The sequence below is a fragment of the Cheilinus undulatus genome, linkage group 7 (assembly GCF_018320785.1).
Source record: "Cheilinus undulatus linkage group 7, ASM1832078v1, whole genome shotgun sequence".
NCBI lineage: Eukaryota > Metazoa > Chordata > Actinopteri > Labriformes > Labridae > Cheilinus > Cheilinus undulatus.
Window position 1 is genome coordinate 52,855,088 of NC_054871.1, and position 12,765 is coordinate 52,867,852.

The 12,765-nt window shown below is 38.3% G+C and overlaps 1 protein-coding gene across 1 annotated transcript in view; it reads left to right on the forward strand.

The window, feature by feature from the left end:
- paics (phosphoribosylaminoimidazole carboxylase, phosphoribosylaminoimidazole succinocarboxamide synthetase) overlaps window positions 1-12,759 on the forward strand; it is a 32,664-nt gene extending 19,905 nt beyond the window's left edge. Inside the window, exons 8-14 of the mRNA XM_041790500.1 lie at window positions 9,221-9,399; window positions 9,638-9,817; window positions 9,898-10,011; window positions 10,103-10,186; window positions 12,015-12,195; window positions 12,269-12,427; window positions 12,584-12,759. Of these exons, the coding sequence (XP_041646434.1) occupies window positions 9,221-9,399; window positions 9,638-9,817; window positions 9,898-10,011; window positions 10,103-10,186; window positions 12,015-12,195; window positions 12,269-12,427; window positions 12,584-12,750 (1,064 nt within the window). The 3' untranslated portion in view covers window positions 12,751-12,759. The remainder of the gene's footprint in view (window positions 1-9,220; window positions 9,400-9,637; window positions 9,818-9,897; window positions 10,012-10,102; window positions 10,187-12,014; window positions 12,196-12,268; window positions 12,428-12,583) is intronic.
- The last annotated feature ends 6 nt before the right edge of the window (window positions 12,760-12,765 follow it).

Sequence of the window (12,765 nt, forward strand, 5' to 3'; positions counted from 1 at the left end):
TGAAAACTGGACTACAGTTTAAATTTGACAATAAAAATCAAAAACATTGTTATATACATGCAGTTTTAGGTATCTGAATTGTTTCAAGCATGTAAGTTTCTCACATCTGTTTTTGTTGGAGTAAAGAGTCCAGAACCATACTTGATTTTTTTCAGTTTTACTTTTATTAATAACAATGAAAACTTAAAAATAAACAAGAATTCTAGTTTTATTACAAACCTAGTAAAGGTCCACTTCTTCAAAGGTTGTGGGTCCAACTTTAACTTTGAAAATGAATTACACTGCATTGTTTTTACCCCTGGTATGAAAATAAAAAAGACTACAGCTGCTCAACAAATGAACCATTCAGAAACTAACACACAAAATACTGCACACTGTCTAAACTCCAGTTAAAGAGTTTTTGATACCTTAAATTAAGAAAATACTCAATGTTGGACACCAAAGACTTGTGTTTATAATTTTATAACAGGTACTAAAATAATCAAGTCTTACTAGAATCAAACCTGTTTAGAAATTGGGCACTGTAAAAGCCACACTGCGGTTTAGTCATCTCTTCAGGATCTTGATCGTGTTCGTTCAGGTAAGGCGTGGTGCAGGTGAGTCATAATCACCTCGAGGGAACTTAGCCATGTGTGGAGAAACAGTGAAGCGGGAAAATGTGACATAACTGCACACACAGATTTCTCTTCATGAATAAATACTCATCCAGAGTTCTGGTTCTTAAAGACATTTACAGAGTAAGGAAGATCATTTCTCTCTTTAACTAAAACAGAAAAGTTACACTTGGGAATTTAAATATTTTGCTGTAGTAAATGAAAATTATGATTTAATAAATTGACGTTTTGTTAAAGAAAGTCAAAATTTTATATATATAAGTAATGGATGACCTAGAGGTGTACAATATTGTCCCCATGATATCAGTACTGTCAGACATGAATGAGAGAGTAGTATTTTAACAGCAGATATGAAAGATTCTGCAGATATTTCTAACTGATAGATCTGCTGTAATGCTGCCGTATGTAGAGTATAAATAAATGAGTGGAGTTCTAGGCATGTCTAACAGACCGATGTTAGCTGAAGTAAAAATAATGAGACTGAAAAAATGAACTTTTTTTCTTGGTAATGATTTGCATGGTTATTTTTGATGGAGCAGTGCAGAGGGTTGATAAATGCAAGCTTTCACACCAGCAACACAACTTTACTGGGCAAAACTGCAGCGGATAATTGTTGAAAGTTTTTCAAAGTTTGGCTGCTGAAGAGCACACATCTGACCAAATCAGAATCTCTCTTTAGTTCAGACAGAGGAGCCTAAGCATCCTTTCTCTCCAGCACCTTGTGTTTGTCTGTATTCATAGAAATATTTGTCCTTGGCCAGCGCTTAGTTGTTTGTTTTTTTATTTACCCCAGATCAAGACAGACTCTCCAACATGTCCATGCTCACAGCTTGAGCTTTCTAAAACCTAAACAGGACTTTGCTCCAATGACACATTTGATAACAGAGACTCCTCTTACCTCAGACAGACGGCTAATCACTGTTAGGATCAATCATCTCCCTGAAATGACCCCTTTGACCAGTCCATGAAACACAGGTGAGCCAGCTCCCTCTCAGCAGACCTGGAGTGAGTTTTTAATATTGTTATTTAACTTAAAGAATGAAAAGTCAGTCCTTCTTCTTAGCCAACTTAGCTGAAGGAGGGAGCAGCTCAGTGAAAAGGGCACTGACCTCCTACCTGCGTGTACTGGTGCTGTCCTACACGGACCAGAGGAGGGGCAGACTCCTCGTTTTACCTTCTGCACTGATCTATACGTAGACTTTTGGAGTGCAAACTCATTTGAATGTGCAGAATTTATCCAGAAAATTGCACCTGATGTGAAAAGAATAGTGCATAATTGCATTTTTGCACCAGTTATTCATGTCGTTTTTGGTGTGCAAAGGCCTTAAGGGCACTCTCTCATTGGACCCAGTTGGCATGTGCCAAGCCGAAGCTTGCTTGCCCTCCGTACCCTGCAGGCCAACACCCACGCTGCTTCAAGCCCACCCAAGCCTCGGCATATCCATGTTATCATGTTCTTATATGAAACATGCAGTTTACGTGCACAGTCTCACTGAGATGGAGCGGTACACAGACAACAAAGGACTTGAGTTGTTTGGTCAGATACAGCTCTCTATTTCTCTGCCATTGTTGGAAATGTTTATAGGAAACATGGCACACCTGTGCTTCTGTGCATGCCTGAGCAATCCCATCATGCCTGAGTCCACATCTTCATCCGTGAGAGGGCCAAAGAGTTCTGTGGCTGAGTGGAAGGCTGTGAATGGGAAGGTGTGACCTGCTATAAAAGCTCAAGTCCATTTACCGTGCTGGAGTGTGGTGTGGAGCACTCACTCTGGTCAAAAAAACTCGACTTTGGGGCTCAAGTGCTCCTTGAGATTTCCTCCATGTATCCTTCATGTTAACACTTTGGGTTATATATATCAGGATGTATCAGTTTAACATCAGTTTCAGTGCTCTATATCAGTGGTTCCCAACCTTTTTCCCTTTGAGCCCCCCCTTCACATATATAAGAGCCATGCTCCCCAGGACTGACAAGGAATAAGTGACATATTGCTGAAAATACAACAATACACAAGTTTGAATGGTTGTCATCATTTAAAGCCAAAACCACAAGTGTTATTAGAAGACCTTGGTATGAGCCATTCATATGGTTTCATCATGATTTTAGGTCCCCAGGTTGGGAACAAAGGCTCTAGACCACTGATATTCAACATGTGACTCTGGAGCCACGTGGCTCTTTGTGATTATTTGTGGCTCTTTTATGTCTCAATATTAAATATTATTCCCCCAGAAAACCTTAAAAAGGGAAACTTGCCCTTTTTCACCAGTTTTTGCTTAATTAAGCTACCTTTTGCCATTAAATTTCACTAGTTTCCCATTTTTTTCCCATTTTTGACACTTTTTTTGCCACCTTAATCCCATTTTTGCCCTTTTTCAACATTTTTTGCCCTATTAAGCTACCTTTTGCCGTTGAATACCACTTGTTTCCTATTTTTTGCCAATTTTTGCCACTCTTCTTTTCTGCTTTTTGACCATTTTAGTGACTTTTCAATCATTTTTTTCCACATTTTGCCCCTTTTGGACCATTTTTTGCTACCCCTAACTTTCTTTCTCTCTCTTTTTTTTTTATTATAAATTTTCAACCATTTTTTCTACTTTCTGACCTTTTTTACACTTTTTCTCCCCATTTTTGGCCCTTTCCACCCATTTTTGCTGGATTGTGGCTCTTGCAAAGGCATTTTTGGTTGAACAGGGTTGAGTATCACTGCTCTAGACAAACATCATTCAAGCTGAAATAATAGGGAACCAGTGTCAGTAGCTAGCGGTTCACTGCTAACCTGCTAACATGTAGCACATGTAGCTGCTGAATTAGATAAGTGTTTTTATTATGTAGTGGAAGTTAGTTGTTGGACAAACTCAGAAATGTTTTCATGGCCTAACATGGTAGAAAATATTGTTTTATAGTGGGAGTTTTACACCAACAGAATGAATGCAAAAACATTAGCATCTGTTTCAGTACTAGTCCCAATTCTCACCATCAGAGCATCTTTAGATTTGTAGTTGACATTTTAAGCAAAATAACTGAAGATATAAATAACCAAGTATTTCATTATGAGACAGAACTAAAACCAAAATAATGGTGAGATACTCAATTAATAAGACAGAGTTGTTCAACAGTCGTCCAAATATCCATGATTAAAACCCTGGTCCTGAGATGATATGGGATAAAAAAAAGTCTTTCCAGCTTCACTGATGGCTGCTCATCTCATAATTACCACCAAGCATGAAGGTATTTTAATCAACAAAGCTTGGATTTATGCATGTCTCCTTCTCCTGGCTAAAAATGAACTCTCTTAACAGCGTGACCTTGTTGATCGAGTTAAAGAGGTCAGTGAGGTGACTGTTCAAAGAGAGAGATCCACCTTTGGCCTGTTTACACTTCTGATAACTGTTAGGAAACATCTCCACCAGTTTAAGCTCCTTACAATATCTACAGCCATTACCCCGAGTCTTCTCCCTCCTGTTGACATTATTGACATTTGGCTGTTTAATCAGTCCAGCAGAAAGTAGGGCTGCAGAGTAAGCCGGTTTATTTCTCATCAGTTCTCTGGTCTGATTGCTGTGAACGGTTACATTTCTGATCATCATCTCCTCAATTATCCTTTTAATGTCTACCGCCATCTAAACATCTACAAAAGTATTCAGTTTATTTCCATAACAAGAATTTGTACATTTTTATTTAACCACATAATCATAAACCGAGCAAAACCACCTACATGAAATGAAGTTATACAGAAAGATTGGAAGGAGTTGCTTACAACAAAAGTAGTTTTGAATTAATTTAGTTCATTTTGCCATAAAGCGTGTAAGACCTAACAGTGGGGTTCAGTGGTACTTAAATATTTACCTTTAAAACACAATATGAAGTGTAACTTGTCATTTTTAGTAATAAATCCCTTATTTTCAGTATTTCTGGCACAGTTTCTTCAGTCGTATGATTCCCGTGACTGCTGCAGTTAAAGATGAACCCTTCTGAACTTTTCTCATGCTTAAAGAACGGACTGATCCATGCAGCCATGTTTGAAATTGCACTCCCACTGGCTGTAATTTAAAAGTAATTGGGTAACTCTTACCGTCATGCTGTCCATTGTGTGAGCGTGGTTTAGGATAATCGCTGTCTTGTGACTTGAGGCTTGGCTGCCTTTAATTTAGAACGTGATCAACCATGTTTCCCGTATTTAAAGGTTAATTCTGTTAGTTTTAAATAGAGCTTTTATAATAGTTGCAGTAAGTTTAGGATTGCTCCATTAATTTGCTTCAACCTGCAGTCACAGAAACGTGCTGGAATATGAGCATTATGATCCTCTCATAAGAACTGTCACGATACCAGTATTTTAAACTTCAGCATTCTTCCAGGGGAAAAAAAGCAAACAAACAAGGAAAAAATAAATAAATAAATATAAATATAAATATATATATATATAATTAGTGCTTAACAAATTTATTAGACCACCACCCAAAGTAAGGTTTATGCCACAGCTGCCCTAAATTAACAGCATTGGTAATTACCAAAATCATTTTTGATGTTTCTGCAATGGTTAATACACCAATATGTAGAAGCTCTTTAACCCAAATGATATTTTTAATGCTAAAATAGAATTATTATTGTTATCTATGAATTTTCAAAAGCACTGATTTAAAAATTTTTTTGAAAAAATAGTAAAGCACATTAATATTTCTTGATTAATTTGTCAAATTATAGTTATTTCCTTGTGCTCCTGAACAGAAAAATGAGTTTTAGTGGTTGAATGTTATGCTTGATTCATTTCTGACTTCTCAGAGAAGCCCAGTGAGCCGTCTCAAATTTGGGTTAATTCAGTTTGAAATTCCTCATTCCTGTTCAAAATGGTAAAACGTGGAGAGCTGACTGAAAATGAAAGAGTCTGCATTAAAGCACTTCATGATGGTCTCTGAGATAAATATGACAGGTGGTCTAATAAATTTGTTGAGCACTGTGTGTGTGTGTGTGTGTGTGTGTGTGTGTATCTATATACAGTTGAAACCAGAAGTTTACATACACTATATAAAAAAGCACATAAACTTTTCTTTCTCACCGTCTAACATTGATTCAGATTAAACTTTTCCTGTTTTTGGTCAATTAGGATTACCAAAATTATTTCTATTTGCTAAATGCCAGAATAATGAGAGAGATCATTTTTTAGACCATTTTTTATTATTTTCTTGAGAGTCAGAAGTTTACATACATTTCATTAGTATTTGGTAGCATTGCCTTTAAACTGTATGACTTGGGTCAAATGTTTTGGATATGCTTCCACAAGCTTCTCACAATAGTTTGCAGGAATTTTGGCCCATTCCTCCTGGCAGAACTGGTGTAACTGAGCCAAGTTTGTAGGCCGCCTTGCTCACACATGCCTTTTCAGCTCTGCCCATAAATTTTCAGTGGGATTGAGATCAGGGCTTTGTGATGGCCACTCCAAAACATTGACTTTGTTATCCTTAAGCCACTTTGTAACCAGTTTGGCAGTATGCTTAGGGTCATTGTCCATTCGGAAAACCCATTTGCACCCAAGCTTTAACTTCCTGGCTGATGTTTTGAGATCAGTCTAGATCTCAAGTCTAGACTCAGTCTAGTCTAGAGATGAGTCTATTTTGTGAAGTGCACCAGTCCCTCCTGCAGCAAAACAACCCCACAACATGATGCTGCCACCCCCATGTTTCACAGTTGGGATGGTGTTCTCAGGCTTGCAAGCTTCCCCCTTTTTTCTCCAAATGTAACGATGGTCATTATGGCCAAAAAGTTCAATTTTAGTTTCGTCAGACCACAGAACATGTCTCCAAAAATTAAGGTCTTTGTCCCTGTGTGCATTTGCAAACTGTAATCTGGCTTTTTTATGTTTCTTTTGGAGTAATGGCTTCTTCCTGGGAGAGTGGCCTTTCAGCCCATGTCAGTACAGGACTCGTTTGACTGTTGATAATGACACACTCTTACCAGCTTCAGCCAGCATCTTCACTAGGTCTTTTGCTTTTGTTCTTGGGTTGAGATGCACTTTTCAGACCAAAGCACGTTCATCTCTGGGACACAGAACCCGTCTCCTTCCTGAGCGGTATGATGGCTGGACATTCCCATGGTGTTTATACTTGCGTATAATTGTTTGAGCAGATGAACGTGGCACCTTCAGGCATCTGGAAATTGCACCCAAGGATGAACCAGACTTGTGCAAGTCCACAGTTCTCTTCCTGATGTCTTGGCTGATTTCTTTTGATTTTCCCATGATGTTACACAAAGAAGCAGTGTGTTTCAGGTGTGCCTTAAAATACATCCACAGGTGTGCCTCTAATTAACTCAGATGTTGTCAATAAACCTATCAGAGGCTTCCAAAGACATGACATCATCATCTGGGCTTTCCCAAATTGTTTAAAGGCATAGTAATCTTAGTGTATGTAAACTTCTGACTCTCAAGAAAATAATAAAAAATTGTATAAAAAATTATCTCTCTCATTATTCTGGCATTTAGCAAATAGAAATAATTTTGGTAATCCTAATTGACCAAAAACAGGAAAAGTTTAATCTGATTTAATGTTAGACGGTGAGAAAAAAAAGTTTATGTGCCTTTTTATATAGTGTATGTAAATTTCTGGTTTCAGCTATATATATATATATATATATATATATATATTAGAATTAACACCTGTTTCAATACATCTGCAAGAAAAATGAGTTTTATGCACCAAACATTGGGTAGTTTCTTCTCTTAATGAGTTAAAGTGCAATTTAGCCTGTGCAGGAGTTGATAGAGTTTAAGGGCTTCTTAAAAGTAACCCAGCATAATAAGACATCAATAACACAGGTTCATCTTCTTTGATATTCATATTTCCTATAGATAATTTAAAAAAAAACTGTGCTAGATGGCTGCATTTAGAGAAAATTTTAAATATTTCAATTTTTTCTCAAAACGCAGGTACCTTTTTTCATTACACGTATAAGATATGAATACCTGTCCATAAGGTTGACTTATTTTATAATACAGGGTTCATTTTAACCTCTTTTCTGCTAAAGTTGTTTTTTAAGGTTTTGTTGCTTTTTGACACCAAACCACCGATTCATGTTTGTGTGGTACAGACTCTGCTCTCTGCATTTTACTGTTATCACCCTGTGGTTAAATAATGACTCAAAATCTGAAGGTTATTTCCCCGCAGCTTTAGAGTCTTTTAGACCAGGGGTGTCAAACTCAATCACAGCAGGGGCCGAAATCTGAATTTATGTCCAACCTGAGGGCCCAACAAACTAGATTTAACAGACAAGATTTAACCAAAAACTATCAACCGCGTTTTCACAGGTAATGAATTATAGGAAAAATAAAACTGTGATGATACATGATTTTAAGATTTCTAAAAAAAAACGGTCAAAATGATTCAACATCACAGAATCAGTGTTTCTGTGTCCATGTCAGATAAATGGTAAATCAATATGAGTTAAAGGCTCAAAAAATGAGATAAAAGTCAACTTTATAAGTCCTAAAGGTCAAATTACAAAATTAAGTCAAAATAAGGTTTTAAAAGGCAAATACATGAGAGTCAAAATCATGAGTTTAAAGGTCAAGATATGAGATAAAATACAAAATCAAGAGTTTAAATGGTCAAAATAGAAGATAAAATTCAAAATTGTGACTCTAAAAGGTCGAAATATGAAATAAAATTCGAGATCAGGAGTTTAAAAAGTGAAAAAATGGGATTAAAAGTCAAAGTTACAAGATTAAAAGGTCACAATATGAGAGAAAAGGTCAAAATTATGAATTTAAAAGGTCAAAAGATGAAAAAAGTCAAAATCCTAAATTTCAGTCATAATCTTGGGACGCAAAATGAAAATATGAAATGAATACACAATGAATTTCTTTCCCTCATTCCCGACTATTTCTACACTCTACTTTTTCAGATTTTTATGACTTAACAAGGGTTTTTAAAAATCTTCGAGGTTAAATTTACATTTTTATACTGGAGGAAATCTGCAGACCTCATTCTGGTGAGCCACTTCTAATTAAAATATAAAATGATCTTGCGGGCTGGGTAGAACTGCACCGTGGGCCGTATTTGGCCCCCGGGCCTTGAGTTTGACACCCGTGTTTTAGACCCTTGGTTCCCAACCTGGGGTCCAGCAGTGATCCAGTCTGCAGTGCTCTGTTTTGACTGACTCCTAGATGTCTACTTAAATGTAGACTGGTTTAAAAGCACAGTTATGATTGCGTTCAGTCATATTTGGAATAATTTGCCTCAGAATATTTGTTTTAGTCTAGAAGTAGCTGTTTTGCACCCCCGATCCCAGATCTCAAAACTTTAACTTTATAGAACTGAGGCATTGTTGGTCCACAGCTGCTTTAGTAAGTTAATCCCTGACTTAGGTGGTTAATGATAAATCTGGTTTAAATTATATGTTTGGATAACATGAAATATTGCAAACGAACTTGTTAGTTAAAGTCAGGGCAGACAAGCAACTCCTGTGTTTTGTTTTTGTGTGCTTTTCCTGCTTATATCAATGGATTGAGTCTGGTTGATAAAAGAAAGTAAAGGTATGGCTTGGTTTCATGCTACAGGTTTTAGATGTGACTCCTCTCTGTTCAGTCTAATCTGATGTCTTCCTTCTCCTCCAGGCATTAAGACGGCCTTCAAGAAGCAGCACTCGGACACGGCGTTCATCGCTGCTCACTGTGAGATGATTCCCATCGAGTGGGTCTGCCGTAGAGTTGCCACCGGATCGTTCCTCAAGAGAAACCCTGGAGTCAAGGAGGGATACCGCTTCTCCCCTCTGAAGATGGAGATGTTCTTCAAAGTGAGTCTGAGATTGTGCTGATGGGGATAATGAAGGCTCGGGATTTTGATATAAAACATAACCTTATATCATTATTAGTGAGGATAAACCTGGATGTATGTTGGGGTTTCCCTCTGGCTGCTCCACCTTCTTTTTTCTGTTTCTTTGAATTTGTGTGTTTGCACTGATTGGAGCACTGGCTTGACTTTTCCCTCCACCCTCTGAACCATGTTGACCTCCATGTATTCTTCTGCTGTAGGATGATGCCAACAACGACCCCCAGTGGTCGGAGGAGCAGCTGCTGGCGGCCAAGTTCTGTCTGGCCGGACTCACCATCGGTCAGTGTGAGGTGGACATCATGAACCGCAGCACGGTGGCCATCTTTGAGATCCTGGAGAAAGCCTGGGCCACACAGAACTGCACGCTGGTGGATATGAAGGTAGGAGGAGCAGCTGATCTGGGATTGGACACCTCGCTCCTGCTTCGGTCTGTAGGATGACGTTCTTTCTCTGGTTTCAGATCGAGTTTGGCGTTAATGTGAAGACTCAGGAGATTGTTCTTGCTGATGTGATCGATAACGACTCCTGGAGGCTGTGGCCGGCCGGAGACCGGAGCCAGCAGAAAGACAAGCAGGTCTGGACTTTTCTGTGGAGAGGTTTTAGATTATTGAAGAAAAGGTTAAAGGTGAGATAAAACTGAAATGTCCTGTTTCTTTCTTTGATAGGTGTACAGAGATCTGAAAGAAGTCACCCCAGAAGCGATGCAGATGGTGAAGAGGAACTTTGAGTGGGTTGCTGAAAGAGTGCAGGTACACTTAGTCTTATCAGGACAGAATTCAGACCATGCTGGGTTTAGTTAGTATGGTTAAACAGACATGTTTAGGTTCTGTTCTAACTGCAAGTGCGATTCTGAGATGCTAAGGTTCTTTTTAAGGCATTAGTCAAACTGGAGGACATCACAATCCTCAGTATGGTATAAGCCACAAACTAAAATCTGATTGTCATTGTCATTGTTGTGTGAGTAGACATCTCATGGAAGTCTAAGGTTTGGAAAATTTCACCACTTTTTCAAAACCATGCAGTCAGATTTAAAAAAAACAAAACATATTTTTCTGTTAAAAATACCAACATGACCTAAGTTACGAAACACAGAACATCAACTTGACATTTTTTATTTTTTGATCATGACAAACAAATCTGTCAAAAATTAAGGCATTATTCTTCTGATTGTTTCTCGGAAGTATGCTCTAAAAACCTGACCTTCGAATTTCACATACTCTGTTTGTGCAGCGCTTCAGACGTGCTGCACTCTCTAGAGCAGGGGTGTCAAACTCAATCACCGCAGGAGCCCGATTCTGGATGCAGGTCTAACCTGAGGGCCTAACAGGGTCACCTTTTTAACCAGAAACTGTCAACCTTGTTTCAGCAGTGATGGAATATGAAAATAAAAATTTGGCACTGATGAGAAATGATTTTGACATTTAAAAAGTTAAAAAGGTAAATTTAAAGGCTCATAAAGTCAAAATCCTATTTATCCTACTTAAACTTATCCTTGATGATTTAAGATTTCCTTGTTAAGTTATAAAATCTGAAAAAATAAGGAGTAGAAATATTTAGATAAGAAGTCAGGAATGTGGGAAAAGAAATTATTTTGTGTTTTAATTTTACATTTTTAATTTAGCATCTCACAATCAGGATTCAAACTTAGGATTTTGACTTTCAATTTCATACTTTGAGCATTTCACCTCATTTTTTTCACTTCTCAAATATTTTGAGCTTCAAGATTCATAATTCTAATTTTTAAGTCATATTTTTACCTTTTTAACTAATTATTTTGTATTTTATCTCATATTTTCAACTCCAGACTTTGACTTCATAATCCCTTAGTTTGACCTTTTAGACTTACAATTTAAAATGTTGAATCATATTTTGACTTTTAATTTCATGATTACAAATTTAATTTCATATTTTGACCTTTAAACTCATGATTTTGACTTTTTTCTAATAAATTTACCTTTAAAATTTTTTTTTCAATTCCAGTTTCATGTTTTGACCTCTAATATATTTTCTCAGATTGTGAACCTTTAAACTTATCTTTTTAACTTTAAAAATGTCAAAATCATTCATCATCAGTTGTAAGTTTTTCGATCATATTTTATTACTGGTGAAACAAGGTTGACAGTTTCTGGTTGAAAAGGTGACCCTGTTAGGCCCTCAGGTTAGTCCTGAATCCAGAATCTGGCCCCTGCTGTGACTGAGTTTGACACCCCTGCTCTACAGGATTGGCACATCATAATTATTGCTCAAAAATGTTGGATTTTTGCACCCTCTTCTCCTTGTACAATAACTCCAGAGAAGAAGATTCTCTCCAAAGCTGTTAACTAAGATTTAATGGAATTTGTGGCTTTTCTTTGCACTTGTAGAATAAACAAAGTTGCCTGCTGTAACAGTTATATTTCTGTTGTTTTCTGTGCATTATTTGTCAGAAGTGTGAAAATGACCCTTTCTAATTAAAGCTGTGCAGCTCAGGTTGCTGTGTGGGCTGTTGGATCTAGGAGTTTTGCAGTCAGAAGTGTTTACAGTGAGAATAAATGGTTCTAGGGTTTCTAGAAAGCTAACCAGCGTTGTTCTCTGCAGCTGCTGCTGGATTCTCAGACCAGCAGCAGGGTGGTGGTCCTGATGGGCTCCACCTCGGACATGGCTCACTGCGAGAAGATCAGGAAGGCCTGCTCATCCTACGGGATCCCCTGTGTCCTCAGAGTCACCTCGGCTCACAAGGGCCCGGATGAGACTCTGCGCATTAAAGCTGAATACGAAGGTAAGCATACTTATTCAGTCTGAATATTTTTTAGTTCTCAGTGCTTGATCATGTCTCTAATGCTCTCTCTCAGGTGACGGTGTCCCCACCGTGTTCGTGGCTGTCGCTGGCCGGAGTAACGGCCTTGGCCCAGTGATGTCTGGAAACACAGCTTATCCCGTCATCAACTGCCCCCCTCTCACTCCAGACTGGGGTGCTCAGGATGTCTGGTCCTCCCTGCGAATGCCAAGTGGTGATTACCTTTAATGAGAACAGCTAGATCAATCACACCTAGAGCGACTGGTTTGAAACGGCGGGTTTCAGTCTGAATATGTAGAAACTCTCATCAGCTCTTGAACTTCCTATCACAGAAGCGTATTCTTCAAACCTCTCCTCTTCCCTCCTGCAGGTCTGGGCTGCTCCACCATCCTCTCCCCCGAGGCGGCGGCTCAGTTTGCGGCACAGATCTTCGGGCTGACCAATCACCTGGTGTGGTGCAAACTTAGGGCCTCCATGTTGAACACCTGGGTGTCTCTGAAGCTGGCTGACCAGAAGCTGCAGGCGTGCAGCCTCTAAAGTCTGCTGAGCTGC